The sequence below is a fragment of the Ziziphus jujuba genome, chromosome 10, assembly GCF_031755915.1.
Source record: "Ziziphus jujuba cultivar Dongzao chromosome 10, ASM3175591v1".
NCBI classification, from domain to species: Eukaryota; Viridiplantae; Streptophyta; class Magnoliopsida; order Rosales; family Rhamnaceae; genus Ziziphus; species Ziziphus jujuba.
The window spans coordinates 23,231,286-23,258,191 of NC_083388.1; the positions used below are offsets into that span (position 1 = coordinate 23,231,286).

The window sequence follows — 26,906 nt, forward strand, 5'->3', positions numbered from 1 at the left end:
TACATTACTGGATGACAAGTATTTATTTATTTATTTATTTATTTTGGTTGATCCAATAAACGATTTCGAATTTAAACTAATTTATTTGAAAGTATAATTAATTGATATGGTACCAAGAACAATATATATGTGTATGATAAGAAAAGGTAATTTGGTTGTGTTATATATGTATATATATTTTATTTATCGCTATTATTTGTATTTGTATGTCAATTACTAATTAATATATGACAAGAGTTTACCTTATTTTTATTTGAGGTTTAGATTTAAAAAGTCAAACTTAATTCAAATGCATCAAATTACTAATTAATATGTAATTAAAAATTTCAAAAATCAAAATTAATTCAAATTTATCAAACTACTAATTCATAAGGAATCATAAATTCCATTGAAAATGATAAAAAAAAAAATGGTAAGAGATAGCTTATTGCTTCATATTCACTTGTTTAGTACGCTTATTGAAATAAGAGTAGTACCATAATTTATTGTTTTAAACTTTTTTTTTTTCTTTTCTTTGCAGTACCATAGTTTATTTGAAGTTTGGCTTAAAAAAGGGATCAATAACTATTGATATATATATATATATATATTTTGGGAGAATAGATAATGTTACTCATATCCTCATTTATTGTTTAGTAACTGTAGTTAAAATGTTTTATTATTTATCATTATTTGTAACAATTATTATTTTATATGATAAATTTTAATTTTATAATTTTTTATTTTAAAATATTAAAAATGAATCTTTTAAAAATAATCCTTTAGCATTTTGATTCCACCTGTAATTATTCATTGTGCTAACAAAGAGTATTATTATTATTATTTTTTTTTAAGTTAAAGTGAGAAGTGCATAGTTATCTCTACACAGTGCATGACATGCACCATAGATGTAATTCTCAAATAGCTAAGTGGATTACAAATGATACGCGTCATACACACGACATATTCACTTTGTATATTAGGAAATCGGAGCTGATAAATAATGGAGATTTTTGTTAGAAGAAGTAATGATTTTATCAGGAGTTGTTCAAAGTAATTAAGCTCACAAACTGTACTGCAGGTTTTTAGATGCTTTTTGCAGCTAATTAACAGATTAAAATGTATTGTTTAATTAATTAATCATGTGTTCTCCATTTGAATATATAATTTATCCAACTATCGGCAGACTTATTCTCAAAATATAATACATATACATATACCTTTTTTTTTGATAGAGGAGGTATATATATTGGATTATTATTATTTTTTTTACTCAAGGATTGCAATATTTTAAATTAAACATACCATTACAATATATTCTAGGTTTTCAATCACTTCTCAATTAAACCCTCCTTGCGTTAACATTTCTGTTGCATTGTGCTCGGTTACAAGCGCGACACCCCCCCCCCCCCCCCCCCCCCCCCCCCCCCCCCCCCCCCTCCCCCCTTCTTCATGCATGATATTTGTAGCTTTGATTGTTAACAAGTGAAAATCCAAGAAAGAACTAAGTCTAATTGCAAACTTTCTGATAACACTGAGGATTTTGTTTTGCTAGTAACCCAACAAAGTCTCACTTACATGCATAACAATGGTTTTTCAATTTCTCCCTTTCTTATGTTTTTATTTTTTTAAATTTTTTGTTAAACTCAATTTCTTCATGTTGTAAAAATATATAATCAAACTATATAATATAGACTTCACTTGAGTCTGTTCCATCGTCTTCCAAGAAAAAAAAAAAATATACAAAACAAACGTAGAGATGTGAAAAGAAATTAAAGATAGTGATATTCCCATTCAACGAACAAGGCCATATAATTCCTTTCCTATGGCCATAGCAGTCCAAATAGAACTCCTTCAAAAGGGTTATTCAATAAATAACCTTTGTTAAACACCCCTGTTAGTAGCCAAACTAACCCCATGAAATGGAGGAAGACGAGTAATGATCCAAAAGACGACAAAGGTGCGTTGGCAGCATTGACTATTCATGTATATATATATATGTACCAGCCTTAGGTGGCAAGATCTGTGCACCCTTATAAGGTGCCATGTGGAATTGAATGAAAACAAAGGTTTGAGGACCCAGCATACACGACTCTTTTTAGTGTCACAAACCCCGTTGAAATCAACAAGACAACCTCGTCATCCTTCTTCTCCATGCTTTCTACTTCCTCAGAAGCAGAGCTCCTTTCAAAAAGCTCCTCCAATATCTTATACATGAAAACCATGGCCATAAGCCATATCTTTTATAAATATATATATATATATATATTTCTTTGTAGTATTATAGTTTTTTTTGAAATTTAGCTAAAATGAGAAATCAATAATTAGTTATGGTATTGTCCCAAAATTAAGCACCAATTTTTTTTTTCTTTTGGTAAATCATTTAAGCACAAAATTATACAGAAGGTTTAGATGATTTTTGCAGCTAATTAACAGATTAAAATATAATAATTAATTAATCAGGTATTGTCCATTTAAATATATAATTAATAGGTTTATTGCAATAATAAAACCCATTACAAATTAATATATCTTTATATACAAAATTCAAATTTGAACTTTGGACTGAAATTCTTCCACCTTAAATTGTAATGATTGCACAACAAGTAAATTGGGCGCGGTCGCCTGTCATACTGTAAGCCACCACAACTATACTAGCAGCTGTGTTTTATTTTTTGATACCAAAGGTACAACGTACGGTTTTAATTATCAGACCCATATATTTTATAATATATGTTTAAATTCAACATACGATTTGAACTTATTGAAAACAAAAATGCATTATCTGTACATAGGTATATATATATATATATATATAGATATAGGTGACGCGAATATACATCCTAGGAATTGATAAATTTGATGACTTAGTCTTATGCATTGATGTGCTAATGCCACGTGTGTAATCCATCTCCACCAACACAAATCCCTTTTGTCCACAAAAGCACATTGAAACCAGCAGTTCACCTCAAATTTCGCCAGCTATCCCTCAAAACACTTCCCAAAATGTCGGATTCTTTCTTTGCCACGTATCGCTTTCTCACTGACTACGTGTCCCAACGTTGCATGTTTCATGCACGTATATTTTCTCCTCCATTTTCTTCTCCAACCGCTCACATTTCACATCACGATAATATTATCACCTCCATCACATACATAGTTTTTCCAATCCCATATCTGATCGAATTCCAAGATAAAAAAAAATTATTAAAAAAAAAAAAAAAAAAAGACACACAACAGCCAGGAATTGTCACCTAAAATATGAGCCAAGAGCAGCCACTGAGACCTCAGGACAACGAGCCCATCAAGATTGATGGGGATGTTTTCTCCGACGCAAAGGAAGAGCTGGCGCAGAAGCCGGTAGTGCCTAAGGACGCCGAAATTATGCAGGCAGCCGAGACTGCCTTTCTTGGACACACCGCCAAGGGCGATGCTGCGGCGGCTATGCAGTCGGCGGCAACGAAAAACGAGAATGCCGGTCTGGTGGGTCATGATGATAAGAGCAACATTGCCGACAAAGATATTAGCATCACGGAGACAGATCTTCCGGGTAGGCGTATAATCACCGAGGCGGTTGGCGGACAGGTTCTTTCTGCTATATATATATATATATATATATATATGAATTACCAATTTTATATATACAGTTTTGCTATATAACATGTGCACGTTTTGACTATCAAAAACGTACCTGGTTAATTACATGACTCTTCGTATAACCATATAATCCACTGGTACGTGAGAGTATTTATGCACATGTTTTATTGCAAAATTTTATATATAGTTTCACGCTTTTGTTTTTATTTTTTATTTTTTCCTTAGTCCTTGACTTGTATTGCCTATTTTTATTTTATTTTACTCCTGATTGGGTTTAGGCTGCGAAATCCAATCAAATCTCAAGCAATGTAGATGAAAAGCAAAGGAAAATCCAAAAATTAGTTGAGGTATATATACTAGCCAAGATTTTCTTCATCAATACTTAACAAAAATAAATATTAATATATTATAATTAATATGTAAATTAATACTACTACATATTGTAAATTACTATGTTTGAAATCAAATATTAGTTATGTATTATAATTAGTTTCATCAATGCCTAATTTTTTTAATTAATATATGAAACTACATGTGGTAATTAAATTTAGTTTGTAATACGGTACCCATACTGTACGTGTTATGCCAAAAAAATTAAAAAAATTAAAATAAAATACCCATATGTATGTGTACATGTTTAAATCTTTGATCCATATTACAGTGAAAGAAAGAAAGAACAAAAGAATGGTTATGGTTTTCTCATAAGTGTAAGAGTATTTCCCAAGAGAATCTTTAAATATAGTATTCTCTTTATTTTAAAGAAACAATATTTAAAAAAGAGTTTTAATGAATTCTTTATTTTGATTTTTTAATATAAAATGTTGATTTGACTCTCCAATTGTAGAGAGCCAAAACCATTTTTTATTTTAATATTATATTTATTTAATTGAATATAACATATTTTTCTATATCACTATTATAATATTTAAAAGATAATTCATATAAAAAAGAAAGGTTACAAGTAAAACAACTTAATAGGAAGTTTGTTGGAGAACATTTCAAATTTTACTAGTTATTTTAAAAGATGTTGTTTATTATAAAAAAATATTTTTTTTTACCTTAAAAGAGTTCATTGGGAATGCTTTAAGCTGTCTATTCACGTATATACTCTAGTTTCGCTATGAGCTAATGAGACAACGTAGTTGCCTTGCTTCTTAGTGGATAGGTAGCTTACTACTTATACATGGCTGTGATATTGCATTACATGTGACTCAGTATAAATAGAAAAAACTTTCTATGTCTAGAAATCTTTTAGTCTATAATAGTGGTTTTAAAAATGTTATGAAAACTTGCTATGCCTAGAAATCTTTTAGTCTATAATAGTGGTTTTAAAAATGTTATAGCCAATACAAGTAACTCTTAATTGTATCTCATTTTCAAACAGAGAACTTATAAAACCATGATATATATATATATATATATCTTCAAATTGGCATAATGTATATTGATTTCCACTCCAAAGGAAAAAATAATAATAATAATAAATAAACCCATCTAGAAGAAAAAAAAGCATATAGACAAACAGTGCCTTGCAAAAGAATTTGAATGTGTCGATAAAACTCCACAAAAACCAAAAATAACTAAATTAACATTCTCTTTGGGATGGTTGTAGATAAAAATATAACATAATGCATATAGATACATATATATATATATATATATATGATGTTGTTGATGGGTAGGTGGTTGGACTATTTAGCCAGCGAGTTCCATTGGCACCCCCTTCTACTGCTATTCAACAAGGTGCCAATTCAGGCGGCATCACAATCGGCGAAGCACTCGAAGCTACCGCCATGACCGCAGGCCAGAAACCGGTGGAGTGGAGCGACGCGGCCGCTATCCAAGCGGCTGAAGTTAGAGCAACTGGCCGTACAAACATAGTTCCCGGTGGTGTGGCCGCCGCGGCTCAATCAGCTGCTACTCTCAATGCTCGTGCAACCAGGGACGAGGACAAGACTAAACTCGCCGAGGTTCTTGCGGTAAATATTTGGGGAAAAAAAAGATCAACCTTCTTTTCCATTGGAAAAAAATTTCACTAAAGGAAAAATAAAATAAAATAAAAAAGACTCAGATTTTCTTGGACATTGTTTCAGGGTGCTGCTTCGAGATTACCATCTGATAAACCAGCGACACGGCGAGATGCGGAGGGGGTGACAAGTGCAGAAATGAGGAACGATCCCTATCTCACTACACATCCCACGGGAGTGGCAGCTTCGGTGGCTGCAGCTGCTAGGCTCAATCAGATTAACAACAACAATAACAATAACAACAACAACAACAACAACAACAACAACAACAACAACAATAATACTCAAGCACCAAATCAAGCAGCAGCAGCAGCTTCTACCTAATTGGCTATAACTCTTGTATTTTTGTTTTTATGAGAGATGTTAGAAGAGAGAACTTAAAGAGGAATAAGAAAGAGATAAAGAATTTGAGAAGAAATGGAAAACAAAAGTTTGGGAGTTTAGAATGAAAGTTCATATTGGATTTTATGGTTTGGCTGTACTAATGAGGGTTTTGTATTTATATCTCCTTTGGTTTGTTCTTATGTAATCATCATCGTCATGTGGGCATGAATAAATCGGCCTTCACACTTTTTGTAAAGCTTTTCCTAGTTGCCAACCGACTTCACATTAATTCATTTCTGTAATTCTTCTTTTGATTTCTTTTAATTAATTTATTGTTCTTTTTGTTTTTAGCACATCAAGTGAGTTTCTCAAGGAAATGGAAACTATATATGACTGACAAGGAGAGTAAATATATATTATGTTTAATTCTGGGGACCAATTAGTACATGTATAATGATTACGGGGAAGGGAAGGTCGAATCAGAAGCTCATCACTTAACGTTAATTAGAAGTTGTTCTCAGAACTCTGAAGGCCAAACACAAGAAAATTTAGGAGTTCATTCTTTCTACCCTGTCTGGTTATCAAGCTTAGCGACTTTGTGACGAGATGATGGGGCTATGATAAGCTTTACATTTGGCGTTTCAGAATGATAACACAAGTTAAAACAATCTGTGTGACATTTTTGTGAAACTTCATATGATCAATAGGGGTTATATATCTACGAGCAACCAAAATTCCCAAATATAAACATTAAATTCCTTTTTGTCAAATGTCTTTACAATGAGCGTACCACAATAAAAAAAGAGTTGCAAGAAAGGGTATCCCGCACTTTCAAGTTTCGACCGAGTCTCTACCGTTTTGTAAGTAAAACGTTTATAGAAATGGAAGAAAACTTGAGAACCACACTACTGGTCGTCCTTGCTGGATGGTAAAATCCACAATGCAGTCCTGAACGTTTGATGTCAAAGGATAAAGTTATCTCGCCTGAATTTGGCATAAAAATCATTGAAGGGAACATAGAAACAAGGCTCCCCAACACTGTTGAATTGTATACAGTACTCCTTTTGCACCAAAGAATCAAAATTGCTCAAAAACCCAAAAAATTACCAGCCTGAGGTTAACTGTTTTGAATACAACAAAATTGACAGTTTTCCTATATAATGTACAAACTATAGTAACGTAATCCTAATGGAGGAGAAAATATTCTTCCTCCCCTAAACTTTCTATTAATAACAAGTATCATGGAACCGACTTGGGACTCTGCGTTGTCAAAAAGTACTCTTCCATGTGTTGACTGGATAAGGAGACGTCTAGTGCTAACTCTTTCGTAACAAGTCTGAGTAGTACTCGCACCAGTTCTCTTACTCTTGCTTCCCTGATCAGCAAAAACCACAAGAGAAACGGTAAGCTCGCTCAAACATTCATCAATACATGTCGGGGAGGCATCATGAATCTGTGTTCTTTACATTATTGTTATTTCGTCACTGAAGTTTTTAAGTAATTTCAACACCAAAACTGAAGTTTTTAAGTAATTTCAACACAAAAATTTCAAAATGTGTTCTATTGCTGTGCGTTGTAGAATGCTGTTATTTATTCATTCCAGTGTAAATTCGAAAGTCTTGCTGTACTATTGATGCCCAATCATTTGCAAGAAAATAATGAAAGATCCCAGTGAGGCTTAAACCCAATCTCATGGGATTGAGAACAATAGAATTCTTTCACACAGTCAAATCAGGAGTGGAGGGATAAAGGCAAAATTTGCTTGATAGAAAATATAGAATTAGGCCATCATGCTCACATAAGCCAGTCATTCTTACCTCTTCCAACAACTTGTCGAGAAATATCAAGAATAATTTTCGCATAGTTAATAAATACCTTCAAATAAAAGCTTACTGTTGAATCTATCATAACAGTAAATAAACAAATTGTTATCGATTGTATTTCCCTTTTATACATTTAACTAAAAGATCTACAGCATCATGTAATAGTTCAACCTAACTCTATAAGCTTGACACAGGAACAAAAACTGATCAATTTTATGAACCAATGGACATCTGGAGTTTCAAATCAAAGTTTGTAAGGATTAGCTGATATCTCCACAATATTCTCCTTAATTTTGTTTAGACAATCGTGGTAAATGCAATAATAATGAACAATCCTTATACCAAAAAAATAAATTAAAAAATAAATATTTAACTCACCTTGATATGACAAGCTCACAAAGGCATGGAAACAAAACAAGCAGATGTGACCGCTTCTCACGATTGTTTTCCTTGGCCAGGCCGTCTTTCAAATATGGATGCAAGTGAAGAGCAGATGCTGAGTCTGGATGAATGACCAGACGGCTCAGTTCCTCCAGGACATAGATGAGTTCCTCTACCCTTGCAGCTGGTAGTGGACCTTCACCTGCGGGAACAGTTAAGAAGTTCATGAGTGAACGATCATGAATGTCAAAGTCAGCCCACAAATATGCAAATATTAATAAACGTTATATAATTGATACATACCAGAGTCTCCCTCATCAATCAAAAATCTGTTCAAGATGAATTCGCATCTGGTCATGAGAACCATGATTGAAATTTTGCTAATTTCAGATCTTTCCAAACTCCAACTATTGGCTTTCTCTTCATAGCTGTACACAATACTAGCATATGAAAATTTGATAATGTAAAGATAAGACAAAGAAAACAAGCAGAGGAGATGGGATGCATAATTTCAAATTGTCAAAAATTTTGTTAGCAGCAGAAACATGATGAAACTTTAGCTTGCTTACAAAACAATTCAAAACAGCACCCTTATAGCTCAACTTATTTACAGTACTAACCCTACAAATCCCTAAAAAGCAGTAGACCAAGAATGTTAAAATTAATATGATGAGAGCAATCTCATATATTACCATTAGATTAAGTGCCTTTAGGAAAACCAACAATTAAAATGAAAAAAACAAAAAACGAACTGATACGGTAACAAAAGTTCATATTGTTAAAGTTATCACTATTCCAAAAGCTTAAGACGTCAGGAAGTGATTCCAATTTTTTATAGCAAGCAAACAATAATTATTTTTAATGTGCATCTTAATATTGAAAACCAAAATGTGAATATAGCATGTATGAATTATATGTTACCTGCTCAAGGAAAATAACTTCTGTAAGCAAGCCAAGGAAAATCTTATACAGTGAGAAGGCATAAGTGTTACAGTCTCAACAGGCAAAGAGCAAGTCCGTGATGCACAACGGTCCAAGGTAGACACTAGTCTTAGCAAAATCTGTGAAACCAAAGAAAAATTATTAAACAGAAGTTACAGAGGAAACTTGTGACTAGTTTAATGGTAGAATCACAATATGAGAAGGATCAATACAAAGTCATGAGAAGAAATTGGATTATTGAGGATCAGTTATTCATCCAGATCTTCTAACAAAGATTAAATTACAACGAGACTATATAAGGCTTATCCCGATTCAATCTTGTCTTGCAGTGGGCATTAAGGTAAAAGAAAAAAAAAAAATTTAATAAAGACTAAAGTATTTATAAAATGTTTGAAACAAAGGTTGCCAACATAACAGGCATTAAAGACAGAGGAAAGGATTTGATCAAGTATTAGAACATTTATAAGCTGAAAACATGGATCCACATGTTTGACGTATACCTAAATAGCCAAAGAACAAGAAATGTTGAGAAAGAGAGAGAGAGAGAGAGGAAGGATCATAGCCGCTGCTTTTACTACCGCTACCACACAAAATATGTGTATCAAAATTATCTAATATTTAAAATATGGTTAGAGAGAAATTACATCAGAAGGTGCATCAATTGGCAGCCTCAAAATTTGGTCACCAAGAATGTTTAAAGTCGTAATCTCAAGTGACTCATCAGCCTTTACTGCCACAGCTGAAAGAGAATCAGAAGGAAGGGCCCGCCCACAATAACCCACAAGGAATATTTCATATACATCTGCAACTTCCTTCCAAATACGTGTTCTTGCAGGTTTACTGACATTAGAATCATGTCCAGAGTCCACAGATAATTTGCAGAGATCATCAACAAGAATATGATTGAAGCCTTCAACAGCTAACCTCCAGAGTGCACCATCTGGGCTGTCTCTTCTAGTAGTCATACACCTAAGATAGAGGGTTGATCCTGTCATTAACATATAACAATAACTGCATCCTACAAAAAACCAAGTAAAACTTACAGATGCAGTAACAAGGATGTTAACAAACAGTGTGGCCGCAGTTCTAAGTAGTTTCCAAAAGGCTTAATTCTATTTATCTGAAGTTGTGCATATGCATCATATTACATAGTCAGCTATATTCTCAATCCTTTGATAAGACACCCATAAGCATCAAAACCAATGTTGGGTAACCAGTTTAGCTATAGGATACTGAAAAGGACTTCAAGATTGTTGCTGTATGCATGCTATGATAAATCGAGTCCAAAACGTTTCTCTTATGAGTGTAGTTGCACCATAACAAATTAAGCATCAGATAAAGAGTAATTAGTACCTTCCCAGACTTTGAATAATTTCAGGATATATAATATACTTTTCAATTGCTGGTGCCTGTAAAAAGAGATCTACCAGCAAAGGAACAAGCTTTTCTGCAAACAAATAACTAGGGATGCCTGCTGAAGTTGGAGATGTTATTTCCATTTTGTTTAGGGATTTGGAACCAGTCCCATTCGATCTTTCATACTTCAGGTCAGCATCTGAAAATATAATATATTCTCCTTTATTAGTTTCTAAATGAAATTAGATAAGGAGCAACCGAGCCATTATTCATACCTTGATTTTGGTCAATAGCGCTGGCTTGCACTGCTTCATCTTCCTCATCTTGTGAGGGGGAGTCAGATCTTGGTAAATATTTCAAAAAATCCCGAAGAAGAATTAGCCACATGGATGAAAGGTGATCAGCTGGACGTAACAATGGTAAAATCTCCAGTATTGTACGTAAAACAGGAGGAACGTGTCCCTAGAGAAAAAAGATAATAAATTACATAGAACAAAATGTCATTTAGAAGAGAATTAATTGTAAGTGTTGTTAAGTTGCCCTAGTTTTTGTTACCAATAGAAAAATGACTATCTCAAAGAAGATGGTCATAGGAACATGGAAAGCTTCTTCTGTTATTAAGCCCATAGCAATGTAGAGTAAGAGATGGCTAGATGGCTATGTAAAAGTCAATATGGGTCAACCTCCCCCACCCACCGCCGCCCCCCGCCCCCCCCCCCCAAAAAAAAAGTAAATTGTCATGATTAACTTTAGTTTCGCATTTATAATCTCTTGATGTTGCTGGTTTTCTCAAAGGAAAATCATAAATGAGCATGAAGAATTGTCAAACAGACCTAAGGGGCTTCTTTCAGCCATCAGAAACATTTAAAACTTTTTCTCTTCCTTGCAACAACTCTCTCAAACAATTACCACGTACAAAATTTTGACATCAAAAGTTGACTTACAAATTCAGTTTCAAAGTTATCACTATCCACTATGGCTTGCTTGACAGCCAAATTTATGATCCCAAGCAACATTGTATACAATTGATTGTCAAACATCCTCTGTGCTTGAACATATAGTTCCCCTGTCAAAGTTTGAATAGGTTGTCAACACATAAGCATGCAAATAAATGTTTCCCTGGCTGGGAGGCAATACTGCAGAAATAACAGAATTGGAAATTTCTTCTAATCTTCCTTGTAAATTGAAGACCAAAGCACAAGGTAAATGTCAGTCATAGGTATTAACTCGATATTTCCTTGTATTCATGCATGTATACATAAAACTACACATAATTCAATCCTTGGTTATTAAAAATTACCAAGACCGTGTAAAATCTCCTGCTTCACCTTGCTAGCTGCATTACCACAATAGTTTGTTGACTTTTGAAGAACAAACTCATAAATATCAAGCACCGATGTAAGGTAAGGCATTGGTACATTTCCCTGTGCAACACAATCTGTTCAGCGCTAGAACAGTAATTTAAATAGTGCTTCTCAACAGCATTCTAGGCATTAATTTAATGTCAAGCGATCTATTTCACAAAAGTAACTACCTTTGAAGAATGGGAAAGAACAGTTGTCTGTAAGCAATTTATTGCTGCAAGAGAAACCTCTTTGCTACCATTAAGAATACTATTTTTCACAAACAGAAGCAATGATTCCCATCCTGCAGAAATGAATATCATACCTTATTTGTAGAACAAACTGAAAAGCAAAAAAAGTAATAAAGCCAGATACATCAAGATCCTTTGATCGACATACCTGACCAAAAGTTGGTCAAGCTTCTGAGAAATGGAAAGAAAGAACGTAAAATACGAGCTATTCCACCAAGAACAAGAACAAGTGTTTCATCCCACTGTTTCTGAGCTGTGTTGCGACTGATTTTTGCAACAAATAAAAAAAATTAATATTATTCATAGAAAAGCAAGCGGAAGGAGAACCAAACCTATTATGATCTAGCAATCACAAATCAAATAAAATAAATGAAGAAAGAATTAATCTACATGAACCAGAAAAAATGGAGTTCAGTATGGGATTATAAAACCAGTTAACATAAGAACTTTGTATAAACAAGGAGAAAAGAGTAGGTGAGATCAAGACTAGACAATCTATACTATATATACCTATGATGTATGAGCATGTGAACTGCTTTTCCACCTCTAGTTCCAAGTTCTTTCCCTTGCCATTCGTCTTTTGATGAAGTTGCAGCCTAAAATTGAAGCATCCAAGTTATAATACATGAAAGAAAATGCTTCTAATTCATGTTCTAAAACCACTTTAACTAACCATGTGAGAAGCACGATCTAGTGTAGGGAAAACATAATTCCAAAGGCAATCCTCCCACATGCTTTTTGAGAGTTTCTGCCCATGACTTCCCAGAGTCTGAAAAAGAGTCCTGACTGCTGAATTTCTGACCTGAAATATTAGGTTCAGCTATGATGACAATGGCTTACACAGGTACTTCATATTCATGAGAAGGCTTTTATATATTATGCATCATGGAAATCTATGATCAAAACAACTCATCCCACCTCTGGCCTCTCATCAGCTCCAAGATTCTGAAGCAATGAAAAAACAGAGAAAAGCAACTTGTCACGATCAATGACATTTATCAAACGCACTTGGTCCAAAACACTACGTGTTTGCTCTTCTGGCTTTTGACCATCCATTTCCTTTTCCGTGCGCTTAAGCCCTTTTGCAATAAAGTCAGTTGTAGTCCATAAAAGGCCTATAGCTGTCAAACTTATATTCAGCTCTGTTTTCTGGGAACTGTATGCTCCAGTCACATCTACACATCTGCAAAGTTCAAATTCATCACTGGAATAACTCCAAAAAGTGTTTAAAGTGGAAATCACAATCATCCATGTTGCAATAACCAACACTGAGTCTACACAAACATTTATCAGTTAATATTTTATCTACAAGATCCATGTGGCATATATGCGGGATTGGAGGAAATAATGTCTAGAATATTCATAAAGCGTAGGTAAGATCACTACATCAGATGAATGTCACAATCGCATAAAGGAAAATATCAAGATTATTTATTTGCAAAAGAAGAGTAGTCCTTGAAACCAGTTTCAATAATTTCAATTTCCAATGTAAATGTCAACAATCCCGCACTATTTCTACAAATGTTGTAATTTTTTTTGGTAATAATCTGTAAATGTTGTATTGATCTTACACATGAAGGCAGTCTGCAGGAATAGTGGAAAGTCCATCATTCATAATCACACGTAGGCTCTACAAGAAAAATTGCAAATTCAATTGAATATATAGAAGTGAAAATATTTATTTAGGAATACAATAGAAAAACTAACGAGATAGCATTGTTAATGAAACACCTCATACCAAGTAAAGAAAAGGAAAGTAAACATTATAAATTAGGCATCAGCCACATTACATTACTAGCATTCAGAAATTCACAACACAGTATTGATGAAAATGCTTGCGTGGGTATAATTTTAGAAATGCAATAGCATCAATAAAGTAGAAACTAATAGCTACATTTGCCAAGTTCAGTGATACTAATAAACATAAATTATAAGATCAACAAGCTATAGCCAAAAGGTTTCAAAAGCTATAGAAAGTTATAAAGCTTCATGGTTAGCTGGAAACCAGAAGATAACGTTTAAAATATATTCTTAGTCAATTAAAAGAAGTTGTGCTTATATAGCAAATGGGCACAGAAAATTAACTTCTAGGATACTTTATGTTCTGCTTACCTTTCTATTTTCCATGTAAAGGAAATTTCAAATCACAAATGAAAATAACTCACTAAAGAAGAAAATCCATGCAGGATAACAAATTTTTTGTAACTTCTATCTTATGGAAGGCAATTGAATGCAAAAGCATAAAGAAAATGCCAGCAACGCATGTTCAAACTGCATGCATGAGTATCTCTAAGATCTCTTTCTAACCTGGAAGCCCAAGGTGACAATTTCCTTCTCTGAAGCATCAGCCACAGACCTTAAGAAGAGAAGAAATTGTAGAGGACCAATAAAAATGTACTGTAAACAGAACAAAGAATTTGGAGCAAGAAATTTATGTTAAAGGCAAACCTCAACATTTCAAGAATATCAGGCCAACTGTAGTGTAACTTTTCTCCATGCCTCTGAAGGAAAGTTAGTAAATTTAGCAAAAATGGGAACAGACTGAGAGTCCAGACAAATAAATAAGAGAACAATTTGAAACAGCCCTCAGTAATCACATGTTACCTCTAAAACATGAAGAAGAATTTTCAACGATCCAGCACGTACATCAATGCTTTGAGTAGATAAATAAAGAACCCGCAATGGAGATATGGCAGCACATTCAAGTGATCCTATTTCTGAAAGCCCGGTTTCCACCTAAAGAAAGAATAAGTGTCAATGTAAAGCATTGTTAATTCCTAATTCACAAGAATAGATACTTTAAGCAACCATAAGGAGGCCAAAGTTTCTCACATTCTGAGATGTCTCATGGGATCTAGTTGTCATATCATCCTGGAATTGATCTGAATCTAAAACAGCACATATTGACCGGTCTAGTGCATCCAGGGCCATATTTCTTAAATGCTGGTTAGGTTTGTCTGCAAGCTGTATAGTGTTCTAAATTGTCAAGGGGAATGTAGATGATGCAAGAACCATACAACATAAGGAGATATAACTGTGATCACCTCAAGAAAGTGGCCAATAACTTGATCCCACAATGGCTCCACTCCTGTACCATTGTAGACATATTGAGAATGAAAATTATTTATTTTTCCAGGAAAAAAAGAAAAAGAAAAAGAAAAAAAACTCAAACAATAAATTTTAGCACATTCACAGAAATTACATACTGTGAAGATTATTGACCAGTATGCAAATCATACGTTCCACCGAAAACATGATACTTCCAAATTTTTGACTTGATGCTGGTCCAGAACCACTTAGAGTCCCAGAAATACATTGTTCTGAAAGCTGGCGCAATGCAGACAGAAGGGATTTTACTGCAGATATGTGCATTAGTGCCGAGCTCTCAAACAGCTTTCAAACAGAGAAAAGCACCAGATTAGAACATGCAGTATCAAGAATTTTCAGAAATATAAACGTTTAATCAACATATCAAACAGCAAGTTGCATGGTTTACCTGAGAATTTAAAGATGAAAGAATACTGAAATCACTGTATTGACCAGATGATTCCCTTGTAAGCTTTGGGACAGCTGTTGTGACCTCCTGTCAAGAGAAAAGTAATATACTTCAAAGATTATGATGGTTATAATAAAGCCTGCCAAACTGAAACATCCTTGAATGGTAGAAAGGGACAAAATATACCCACAGATTAATTGCATATAAAGATGTAATGCATGTTTCATATGGTGCAAGACCAGCATGATTGTATTGGCTGATGAATCTATTGCCAAGTCATATGATTTCTCAAAATATAAACTCCTCCTAAAGCATATATATCGCAATTTTGAACTGCAAGATGTTGCACTGCATTTCCAAAATTACCTGTGTGGTGGCATGTGGTGAATGGATTGCTCGGTCTAGAGCTGCTAGAGTTTCCAAGACCTAGAATGTTTACCAAAAAGAATCAGGATGTGAATTCTGGGATTTGGAATGAATACAAAATTACTTGACATACCAAAACCCAGGATGGACCCAACACGTTATGGAGTCGATGAGCAATGTTGAACAGAGTTCTTAAAGCCTGAGTTGCAAAAACAAATAAAACCAAATAGATAAATAGTCAACCAAGATAATTAGCAAGACTAACATTCCACATGATATTAAAGCAGAAGAAGATAAAACCAAGGATGGAATATAACATAAGAATAGGGCCAAGACAAATACCTGCACATTCTTGGGAGTAAGGACAATGGTTTCCCTTTGGTCGCCTAATGATTCAGAGCGTCTTGGACCAGGAGATTGTAAAGCACTGCTGAAATCTCAATTTAAACCAAGAACTTCAACATTATCAGGTGGCTGACTAATACCAGAGTATGTATGAGTTCAATTCATAAACGGAATGTTAAAAAAAAATAAAAAAAATAAAAAAAATAAAAAAAAATAAAACCTGTTCTAAACGGAATTGAGTTCAGTTATCTAATTTGCTACTCAACACCCTGCTTTCTTATAGTGATATCATAAACAGAAAACATATAAAAAAGTCTTTGTCTTCAACCATTAACAAAAACATGCTGAAATTGAAATTAATACGGCTACCACAGTTCTCTTACGAAAACAATTGACTATAAAGTGAAAATCATGGTACATATCCTACAAGATTTAGCATTTTTAAGGAAACTACACATTAAATAAAGTCAGTAATAGACTTCAACCACAATGAGAAAAAAACTGAAGAAACCAACAGAACTAAGAAAATAATACGCTTTTAATAGACTTCAACCACAACGAGAAAAAAAACAGAAGAAACCAACAGAACTAAGAAAATATTACACTTCTTTTTTTTTCTTTCTTTCTTTTGACAGATAAATGAGGCATATATTAGACAAAACGGAGATGGAAAGAGTATGCATTACGAAAGACAAAACCAAGGAGGTGGAAACAGAATGCATTACAGAATCTACTGAATACAATTTTGAAGGTCCGAAAGAAGAAAATATATATTAAGACAACCAATTTTGAGGCTGCAGAAATTTTCATGGACTATTGCCATTTGTAGAGATCGTAAATATGAGAATTGATCAGGGATATTGCAACTTAGTACCTCCTTCTTTCTGCTTCATTCGGAAAATTGATCGTAAATTTGCAAAGAGATGCTAGAAAGGAGTTTAAAGGTTCTACAGCTCGAAGAACTCCACACGCCTGTGGATTCAGTATGCAATCACATGACAGAATAAGAAAATTATTTATGCAAAAAAAAAAAAAAAAAAAAAAGATGCGGATAATACTGCCATTGATAAATAAACCAGAATCCATCACTTAGAAGGATCTTTTGTTTAATTTTGCAAGGGATATAAGGCAATAAAATGTGCTGAAATTGTGGCCATGACTCTATGCAGAGTCAATAAGACAAAACTACAGCTACCTGAGTGAATGCCTGATATCCCTTCAGTATTTCCAACACGATTGCCTCTCCTTGTGACCTTCCCAAGTAAACTCACGTTAGATGCAAAAAATCATTTGTCCAAGAACACTACCGTACAAGGAGTGAAGCTCACAAACCTTGACAAAATAAGAGATAGGGCATCTAGTATGGTCAACCACACTGAATCAACCATCGAAAGGCAGAGAAGAGCAGTTTTCCCAGTACATTTTGCAGGCGGATCATAATCACATTTGGGAGATTCAAGCTGATAAGTAATATATGCATGCAATCAGATGACTCTTACCTAATAAGATTGTGAAAGAGAATTTATTGAAAGAAGAACAAATACCTCACCAACATCCATCGCTTCATCTGTCAACGTGGCTACCGTAAAGACAACACCCAACAAACCTTCAACAGCCAGAGTTATCGCATGAGCTTCACTGGCAACTAAAACTGCAGCATTGGATGCATCATTATCAAGGCTCCACTCAACCCCTGCAGGAACAATATGTGGTTATCTTCTATGCAGTCTTAACTACAATACATAAAATGATTTAAGGTTAACCCATGATTCTCAGAACTACAATATAATCCTAGGAATATGTATTTGTCATCAATTCTTCTACATCAGCAAGTTGGAGAAGAATATTTTTTTAACCATCTTAACACTACAAAATAGTAAGAAATATATGTGGTCTTCATTCACCTTTAGCTTTGCTACTGAACATCCCTGCAACAGCAGCCAGGCTCTCCTCACTGGTCTCTTGAACCTATAGTTTCAAAACTTGGTTTGGTCAAAGGAATTAAATGCTCTGTGCAAACAATCTAAGTAATAAATTTTTAAATTTCTCCACATTTAATTGTTCCCAGCAGTTAAACTAGCAAAAAGATCAATCACCATATGCATAACAAAAAGCATGATGTTTACAAAATTATTAGCTATCTAACTGCCAAAAGCAGCAAAGGCTTACAATAATAGAACAAGAAGAAGGTTCGGCAAGTTTCAAACCAGTAGCATTACTAATCACTCCATCAGAATCTAAAAATGCAGTTTCCTTGAGTAAAACTCCTAGCGGAAAATAATGTGAAGGGCAGAAACCAAAAAGATGACTAAAACAAAAAACAATTATTAAAATACATGGATCGAAGCAAAAGTTAAGACATCTCTTAATCGATCTTCCTCAAAACACAAGAATATTACATACCACACAAATTCAAGCCTACATTTTCTGAAGACAAACTAACAAACTGCAATATGAATTTATCATGAACCAAAAACTAAACAATATTTCTTGGGGAAAGAAATAAAATTCTATATATATATATATATATATAATAAAATCTGCAATAAAATCTTACATGTACACAAGAAACAACTCTAGCGAGAGCTTTAACCATGCCTTCAACAACATTAGTGTTCTTGGGATTCCTACAAAACCAATATTGAATAATCTAAATATTTCCCCTTTAATTAACAACAATATTTTGCTTACATATACAATAAACAATTAACCAATTTTTAAATTTCATATCAATGTGATTCATGATTAACAAGGGCATTTAATACGACATTGCCATTCATTGGACCATCAAGGTGCAATCAACAATTGAATCATAAAATCTAAACAAGCACCCAGCAAAATAATGCACTCTCACTTGATGAAGAATATGAAAAAAAAAACCTCCCCCACCCCCCAAAAATCATCAATTGATGATTTTGAGCAAAAACTCATATATCAGAACATGGTATACACAGTTCAGAGAGAATACTGTTAAAACGAGCTACAAAGCCATAGGATAAGATGCTTTGTTCACCCAATACATATTATCAGTTAGAAATAGACGAATATGCAAACCCCATCCAGGGAAGCACATCACTTGGCCAAGCTATAGTGGAAATTATTCATAACTTTATCCTGAAAGATCAGATGTACAACTGCAACTTCAACCAATGTTAAGCTCAATCAATCAAATAATACAATGCTAACAGCTTTTCCTTCCCAGACCAATTACCAACCAAAGAAAATAGCACGAATACAATGGTGGACCAACACAGTTAAAGAGTTGTAAGCCACATCAACTACAGCCGAGAGAACATGATCTACAATGGTATATTCTGTTTTGTTTAGTTCTGGAAACCTCTGAAATAGAACAAATAAATTACAAACAACGCATATAATATAAGGGTTATATCATCCTGTTTTATATCCAGTGGGCCTAATATTGACACTTGGTGAAGTTGATTACCATTTTTAGAGGAGGGTATCAAAGATAAAGTACAAAAATATATAATAGACTTCTTATCCATTTTTCCAAAGAATAGAATATAAAAAACATAAAATTTAAACCACCTCCAGTGAGCTTACATGTCAAAGTTCTGAAAAAGGATCCTCAATGTCCTTGCCTCCACACAAAAACCCTGTTAAATTCCACTTTTTCTAATTATTTTAAGATTTACAGAGTCCCAAAAAACCAAAAACAAAAGAGAAGAACAAAACACTCGGTATTTCAAATATAATACATAAGTAAAGAATGTGCTCTACTTCCAAACCTACCCTTAAGATTTCAAGAACAAGAATGCGATGCCACAATGGAAGGTCAAGAAAAATAACCTTCAATAACATACTGAGGAAAACCTGCATTTACAAAACCAAAAAAGAAGAAAAAATATTGAATTAACTGTTGCAGATTCAGGTACCAAGAAACAATTTCTTAAGCAAAGAAAAACCAGAAAACCAAACTTTCAGTTCATTCATGACCTCAGAAACAGTTGAGAACATAGAATGTTGTCTTAGAAGAAGTCTAAAGTGCTAAAACATGAAAGGATGAAGAAATTTGTCCATGGATGAGAAGGAAGACAAGGGGAAAAATAGTGTGGAAGGCAGCGTGTAGCAATGCAAGTACATTTGGTTCCCGACTTTTGACAAAGGTGGAAATCAGGAAAAACATGTGAGTGTAATAGAAAATTTTTCCATTTAAGGTTCTATGGAGAATATTTCTTTTTAATATCCAAGGTATGTATGGGGTAGGACCCCCAGTCCCCAATCAGTCTACTTCCAGTCTGGTGATGAATCAGGATTTCATGCATAGACAATTACAGGGATTTACAAAATGCTGGTTTTATAGCTGGGAGACTGGCAAATCCAACCAATTCATTTCATCCATGATGAAAGAGATACTATATAAATAAGAATGCATTAAATTATCTTAAAGTCTATCAATATGCCATTTCCTTGGTAAAACAATCATATGTAGAACGCACCTCACATTCAGTGATAAGGGATGAACTGTAAAGCCTGATAATATGAGCAACTGACCGCAAAACCAAGCGACGAAAAGAAGGCTCTCCTGCTTCTCCTTCAACCTGAATCAACACAAATGCCTACAGTAAAAGTTCTTCTCAAGTTGAGATAGCATAAAAAGCCCCAGATGAACCTAAAGGTTTATCACTATACATGTTTCCAGATAGAAGTTACCTCAGCATTGGTACGAATTGAAGTCATTAGAAGTGAACATATCTGGTGTCGCAGAATCTGTTTAATTTTAATGGAATCTGTTTAATTTTAATGCAATCTTTTAACAAAAAACAGTTTTACTAGCAAGCTTAAGCATAAGAGACGAACAAATATGCATATACAGCGCTTTGTTATAATCACCTGCTCATATGGAATCAGCGTTCTGAAAACAGCCACATAGTTTGACAAAATAAACCTGTAGGGGCAAACATCGACTCGCAATCAAGATAACAGTAAGTACATTATAACTAACTATAAAAGAATAGTAAATATTCTTTAAAACTATAAAAATGCAATGAACCCAAGACCTCCTAAAGGGCTAATCTACAGCGACTGGGTTCCTTGGGGCCTTGTAATCTATATAAACATGTGAAACTCAACAAATCACTATGCAACTATCACAGCTCCCCTGATCACATCCTGGCACCCTGACCAAGGAAAGAGTCACTATCACAATCAAACCAATACTTGCTTTTGGCAGCCTCACTATGCCTCATATAACTTCAAGCCAACCTAAAACGTTCAAACCTATGGTATCAACTAGGTAGATTACCTTGCTTATAAACCACCTACCAATAACATATAAAACATAGCATGTATAAACGATTAGAGAAAATAACTTGATCAGCTATATATTCATGGAACTCTTTAAAACACATACAAAAGGAGCATAGAAACTTAAAGGTAGATAAATCTTACTCAAGTATATCAAGTACAAAGGGTCGCTGAAGAGAATTAACTCGTAACCAAATTCCCTATAGGATAAAGGTAAAAGTATCATTGCCGGTTAAAAAAGTCCGTTCGTATAATGTTATATGACTAATGTTTAAATTGGAAGATAGAAAATAATAGAACCAGATAAAAAATTTCCAAAAACACCCCAATAAGTTATAAACAAATGTAGAAAATCAATTAAGTGACAGATCATAATAGTTCCAATCAGCACATACTGATCCACCTGCAGCAAGGGCTGTCAGGTCTTCGAGCAGACGAAGCCCAAGCTTTCCAACTTTAGTTAGGGACTCTCTCATCAATGCTGACCCTCCAGAAATAGACTCAAGCTCCAATGACCTGTTAATGTTTTGATTTTTTTCATATGAATGTGGAATTGTCAAATACTCTAAATGAAATAAGTAGATCTACGCTAATAAGATGAACATAGAGACACACAAAATACACACCAATTGCACATACACACAATAGTTACCAAAAGGTAAGTGATAGAAATAATAGGAATGCATAGATTGCAATGTTCACAGAAATTACATACTCTGAAAGATTGATGCTGCGACTGATATCACCAGGAACTGAACTAGTCCGAGAGATGTAACTTCCGGAACCAAACTTGCCAGCAGGCAGAGACTCAGCAGAAACTACATGACCAAAAATTAAAGCCACTGCTTGTCTGAAGGTAGCTGCAGCAGTACTGGAAAACTTCCACATTAAAAGAGGGTTCCAGATGGAAAAAAAGGTAACATCACTATATGTAAAGCAGATAACAAAGATAGAAGCACTTATAGAGAAGGAAAAAAAAAAAAAAAAGGCGAAGTCAGGAAAGAACATGAATAACTAATAAATAATACTTTTAGAGAAAAAAATAACCTACTTCCGCACACTGTCAGAGGATCGATTGTTTTCAAGAAGCCGAAGACAGATACCAAGAGCTTGAGCCATGCTGTCCTGTGAATTATAAATCAGTCAAGGAACAAAAGTTCCTTAAGATACTCCACCAAAACCCAGAAGTAAGATGAATAAAATTTATGCCAAGTTATCATCAATTTAAAAAGCTTAAAACTGTTAGAAAGTGGATTGTAAACCCAAACATTACATACTTGAAAATTAAAAAAGTGGAATATTATGACATATAGTATTGGATGCAACCAAACTTTGCTTATCATACAGCACCCAGAAATATTTTTTTCACAAACAGTTCCCATTTGTTCACTGATATGATACATTTAAACAATGGCAGTCTACTTAACATAGCAAGCAACTAAACTGATTAACTAAATTATCATAACAAGTCAGTCAATGCATAACCAATGAAGCTTGTTTTCATGCAATGTCAACATTAAAGTGCTAGACACTGATACTTAGCTCACAAAACCATTAAACAACGACTAAAATTTGAAGGCTAGTAAAATGGAATTTCAATAAAAATTAAACTAAAAGTATCACTCTGACAGGCCTGCTTTTCAGTAACTTAGATATGTTGCAAATTTAATAGGGTATAAAACACATAATAATATGCCTACATGATATGCCAATGAAATCTAATACCATTATACCAGCCCACTTTAATTCCTGCATAGTTATATCAGGAGTATCATGCAGCAGATACACTTATGTAAGATGATTCTTAAATCCAAAAGATCAAAAGGCTAAGAGCAAATTCTATAAAACGGATAACCTACCATAACAGAGAATCAACAATAATTTGTCTTTTTGGTAGGCTAAGTAATCAAATAGCTAAATGTCAAGTTGCATGTGGCTAATTTTAAACACGCTAATTGGTCATTGTTAGACAAGATATACATGAAGTAATAAGATCGTGTAAATATCAAAAAATATAGCTTTCTTTTGCAAAGAATTTAAACTAACATCTAATCAAAAAGAGTAACTAAAACTACGTTTTCAGAATCCTCCATACTGATAAATCTGATTTTATTATTAAAGAAATTTTCTATAAAAAGAAAAGGAAAAAAAAAAAAAAAGAAGAAAAAAAGAAAGGATCTTCATGGAGCTTATTAACTACCACATTGTTATCAATATACAATCCTTATAATTCCAAATCATTCCGATAAATTCCATTTTGTATAAGCTATAATGACAATATTCAATCCTAATTTTTACTAGTGCTTTCCCTATGTAACCAGATATCTAGGTTTCAAACTTGAATTACAAGCTCACCATGAATGCATCAGATTTGTTTCCCATTAATTTGATTCAAAAAGCTTGGCAGGCTTAATCTACCTTATGAATTTTTTTTTTCTTTACTATTTTCCAACTTATGAAAATGCACATTAAGCCCCACACCAGCCGTAACAAATATTGTCAACCAATAAGACAGCCTGTGAAAGCATGAAGTACGTTAAAATTATATTAATCATTGATTACCTCATTTTCAGGATGTAAACGTGACTGTAGTATTATTAATATTGTCTGAAGTGTCTTGAGTTGAACAATCTCATCAGCCATTTCAGCATGCTGCAGGAAGTAGAGAAAGGATGTAAGAATTTAATTAATTGGTACAGCACAATGAAACACACTGTAACTTGCTTTGTAAAATATGAAATCATAAAATGCCCAGCATGGAGGTCCCTCTGTTTATCTTAATTTTTTTTCTTTTTTTCCATTTTCCTAAGTAGGAAAAAACTACATAGTAGAATTAGATCACACTGAATTGAGAGATCTAACCAGCCTTAGTGTCATAATTTAAGCAAAGAAATGAAGAAGTATACAGAATGCAGGCAGCAGGATAGAATTAAAATCAGCAATAATATTTAAAGAACCATATATTAAATACCATATATTAAATATAATTAGCCAATAACAGCTGATGGAAAAGTTCCAACAGAAGGCAGTGATCTTATAATCATCAGTTATCATAATTAAAAACAAGAAGACTTTAAGAAACCAACTCCCAGAAATTCCTTCTGAACCATGTTAATGAGGTAATCAAAACAAGGCCAAAATCAGCATCAACAAGAACCATATACTATATCTAATAAGCCAAAGTGACACTGTAATTACAAGTGATCTGTATGGAAAATTCAAGGAGACTTGATGAAACCAACTCCTAGAAATTCCTTCTGAACTGTGGTGATAACTGATAAGGTGATCAAAGCAAGGCAAAGCAATTGCAACAAGATTAGGCCAAAATGAGCCTTGGGACGCTGCAATGACTTTAAGAAAACCTTCACATCCACTAGCCAAGCAGCTTCAACATTTTTGCAGGTATAGATAAGCTTCATATTGGGTCTATAGCAGACCAAAGCCTTGGAATGCTAATCCTCAGATTGACCCACAAAAAGAACTCCAAGTTTTAGATCCTGACCAGCAGACCAATCATTTATTTGTGAATTATGCACAGTACATGAAGTTGTTTATTTGCTTTCCATTATATTTAAACTATGCCCTCATCTTTAAATCTTTCAAACTGAAAAATGCAGCAAACCAATTTTTTTTTTTTTTTTTTTTGTTTGCACTATTAGTGTGAAACAAAGACACTTAATACCATGACACTTAATACCATACAGATGCCTAGTTAATGACACACTTCCTAATAACGAACAATGGAAAATTCAAGCAAAAATTTTAGCTTGCCACCTCACATGACAGAGCATTCTAATTGAGACCTTATATAACACAAAACCAAAAGGCCAAAAAATTAAAATAATTAAAATAAAACATAACTGTTGTATCAATGTTAATTATTAGTACATTCTTACATCTTTCAGTGTAGATAGAATCTCTTTTAAAGCTGATGGAGCAACTGCGTCATGAGATATTAGCTTTTGCAAACACGACAGTCCCAGAACACTCAGCTTGACAGTTCTGACCTCACAAGCCATCAAAAATATTCTGAGTATATCCTCATTATTTGCAATCTCACTGGGACTTGACAACATACGAAGCTGCAAAACCACATGAAAAAGCATTCAAATTCCAAGTCCATGTCCTATCAAATCAAACCGATTAACAGTTACATTGATTCCTCTGTTGCACTCCCTCCGCAATAAAGAATGTATATGTGAAAGTAACGTCTACAATTCCCAAACGAAACTAGGTACAGAACTATATAGGAATCAAATCAACTTAAAACTATGAAAAATATAACATTTAATCCACTGGTTCGACTTTGCTTGTTTGCTGACAAATATAAAAACAAAGTGATTCGCAATAAAGTGAGCTAAATTAATCGCACTTGTGCACTAACACCTCAAAATTGATCGCGTTTGGTATTTTTTTCAGCATCTCCGCAAGCAAAGAGAACATTCAACTCCAAAACAACTCAAAAACACCATTTCCGCAAGACGACATTTATTTTCTAAACTATTGCCTCCGTGTTTCAAAATATCAACTCACCGAGCAATTTACTTTGCCACTCTCAGTTCAGTTATAATCACACACTCTCACCAATTGAGGAACACGCATATCTATATAAAACACACAAGCATATATACATATATAATTTTATATATGTGCAGAAATGTATAAGATGAAGTATGACCTTCAAGATAGCATGTTCGGCTCCGTCCTTGACAGCAGGATAGCGACGGCGAGCCTCGGCAGAGAGAGCACGGAGATCTGATTCCAAGACCGCCATGAAAGCCATGGATAGCTGGAGTTCATGTAACAGCTGAACAAAGCCCTTGGACTACGTTTAGAGAAAATTTCTATGAGATCGCTCCGAATTTGAGAAATATAGACATGGACTAGAATATTGAAGGAAAATTCGATCAGAAGGAAGGGAAGGCGAGAGAGAGAGTGTGCGTGTGTTGAATAACAGATCTTGATTCTTTCCAGCAAGAGAGAAAAAGATCCGTTGGAAGTGTCTTCGCACGAGTCACACCAAACAAGTTGGTCTGGGCCTTACTATACTCGACCTGCTTCTATGAGCTCCGCCACAACAACTAATGGCCCATTTCAACAAAAACAAAGTAAAATAAATAAATATCATATTGTAATTTGATTGAGATCCAAATTATTCCTTCTGACATTTCCTGTATTTCCTAATTAAATTAAGTAATCTATTTAGTGTGATATAAAGTTTAAAAGAGGAAGATAACAAAATTAGTGGGAAAAAAGTTTTTATTTTTTTATTTTTATTTTCTTATCATTGATTTGAAGAATTGGTTGTAAAATTAAAAAAATGCTGTTTCACTGATTTTTAATTTATTCGTAAAGATTTAAAAAGAATAAAAATAAAAATATCACACAAATATATAGCATTTATTTCC

The 26,906-nt window shown here is 33.8% G+C and overlaps 2 protein-coding genes across 8 annotated transcripts; one reads left to right on the top strand and one right to left on the bottom strand.

Moving 5' to 3' along the window:
* Positions 1 to 3,097: 3,097 nt before the first annotated feature.
* Positions 3,098 to 6,183, top strand: LOC107412244 (late embryogenesis abundant protein 47). 2 transcript variants are annotated; one of them, XM_025070651.3, is made up of 4 exons: positions 3,098 to 3,564; positions 3,855 to 3,923; positions 5,259 to 5,555; positions 5,670 to 6,183. In XM_025070651.3, exons 1-4 carry the CDS (start codon positions 3,241 to 3,243, stop codon positions 5,925 to 5,927), a joined length of 948 nt encoding a protein of 315 aa, XP_024926419.3. In that variant the 5' UTR covers positions 3,098 to 3,240; the 3' UTR covers positions 5,928 to 6,183. The 2 variants fall into 2 exon arrangements, with proteins under 2 accessions (XP_024926419.3, XP_048323958.2); XM_048468001.2 differs by lacking the exon at positions 3,855 to 3,923 and having other exon boundaries at positions 3,100 to 3,564.
* A 461-nt stretch (positions 6,184 to 6,644) lies between these two features.
* LOC107412268 (uncharacterized) lies at positions 6,645 to 26,539 on the bottom strand. Of its 6 annotated transcripts, none has more exons than XM_048468033.2 (43): positions 26,177 to 26,533; positions 25,395 to 25,580; positions 24,061 to 24,150; positions 22,550 to 22,623; positions 22,214 to 22,369; positions 21,894 to 22,014; positions 21,643 to 21,698; positions 21,085 to 21,139; positions 20,905 to 20,961; positions 20,691 to 20,792; positions 19,984 to 20,064; positions 19,795 to 19,847; positions 18,788 to 18,857; positions 18,135 to 18,198; positions 17,775 to 17,923; positions 17,563 to 17,690; positions 17,426 to 17,483; positions 17,105 to 17,202; positions 16,228 to 16,312; positions 16,019 to 16,084; positions 15,886 to 15,945; positions 15,520 to 15,606; positions 15,230 to 15,416; positions 15,068 to 15,111; positions 14,856 to 14,987; positions 14,628 to 14,759; positions 14,472 to 14,524; positions 14,331 to 14,379; positions 13,595 to 13,653; positions 12,942 to 13,206; positions 12,697 to 12,825; positions 12,534 to 12,619; positions 12,172 to 12,287; positions 11,964 to 12,076; positions 11,730 to 11,853; positions 11,374 to 11,495; positions 10,705 to 10,891; positions 10,427 to 10,628; positions 9,718 to 10,042; positions 9,053 to 9,192; positions 8,435 to 8,559; positions 8,129 to 8,333; positions 6,645 to 7,302 (listed from the first exon to the last, which is right to left on the bottom strand). In XM_048468033.2, exons 1-43 carry the CDS (start codon positions 26,279 to 26,281, stop codon positions 7,167 to 7,169), a joined length of 4,932 nt encoding a protein of 1,643 aa, XP_048323990.2. In that variant the 5' UTR covers positions 26,282 to 26,533; the 3' UTR covers positions 6,645 to 7,166. The 6 variants fall into 6 exon arrangements, with proteins under 6 accessions (XP_048323990.2, XP_048323989.2, XP_048323992.2 ...); XM_048468032.2 differs by having other exon boundaries at positions 16,228 to 16,315; XM_048468035.2 differs by lacking the exon at positions 26,177 to 26,533 and having other exon boundaries at positions 16,228 to 16,315; positions 22,214 to 22,358; positions 25,395 to 25,445.
* Between the last annotated feature and the right edge of the window lie 367 nt (positions 26,540 to 26,906).

Bases quoted from the DNA above. Each gene is read 5' to 3' on its own strand.
- LOC107412244 (XM_025070651.3), top strand. From the start codon at position 3,241: ATGAGCCAAGAGCAGCCACTGAGACCTCAGGACAACGAGCCCATCAAG. The intron at 3,565-3,854 runs GTTCTTTCTGCT...GATTGGGTTTAG, and splicing joins CCGAGGCGGTTGGCGGACAG to GCTGCGAAATCCAATCAAAT. The intron at 5,556-5,669 runs GTAAATATTTGG...ACATTGTTTCAG, and splicing joins AACTCGCCGAGGTTCTTGCG to GGTGCTGCTTCGAGATTACC.
- LOC107412268 (XM_048468032.2), bottom strand. From the start codon at position 26,281: ATGGCTTTCATGGCGGTCTTGGAATCAGATCTCCGTGCTCTCTCTGCC. The intron at 17,484-17,562 runs GTTTGTGAGCTT...TTACTTGGGAAG, and splicing joins CTATCTCTTATTTTGTCAAG to GTCACAAGGAGAGGCAATCG. The intron at 11,496-11,729 runs GTAATTTTTAAT...AAACTTTGACAG, and splicing joins GGAGATTTTACACGGTCTTG to GGGAACTATATGTTCAAGCA.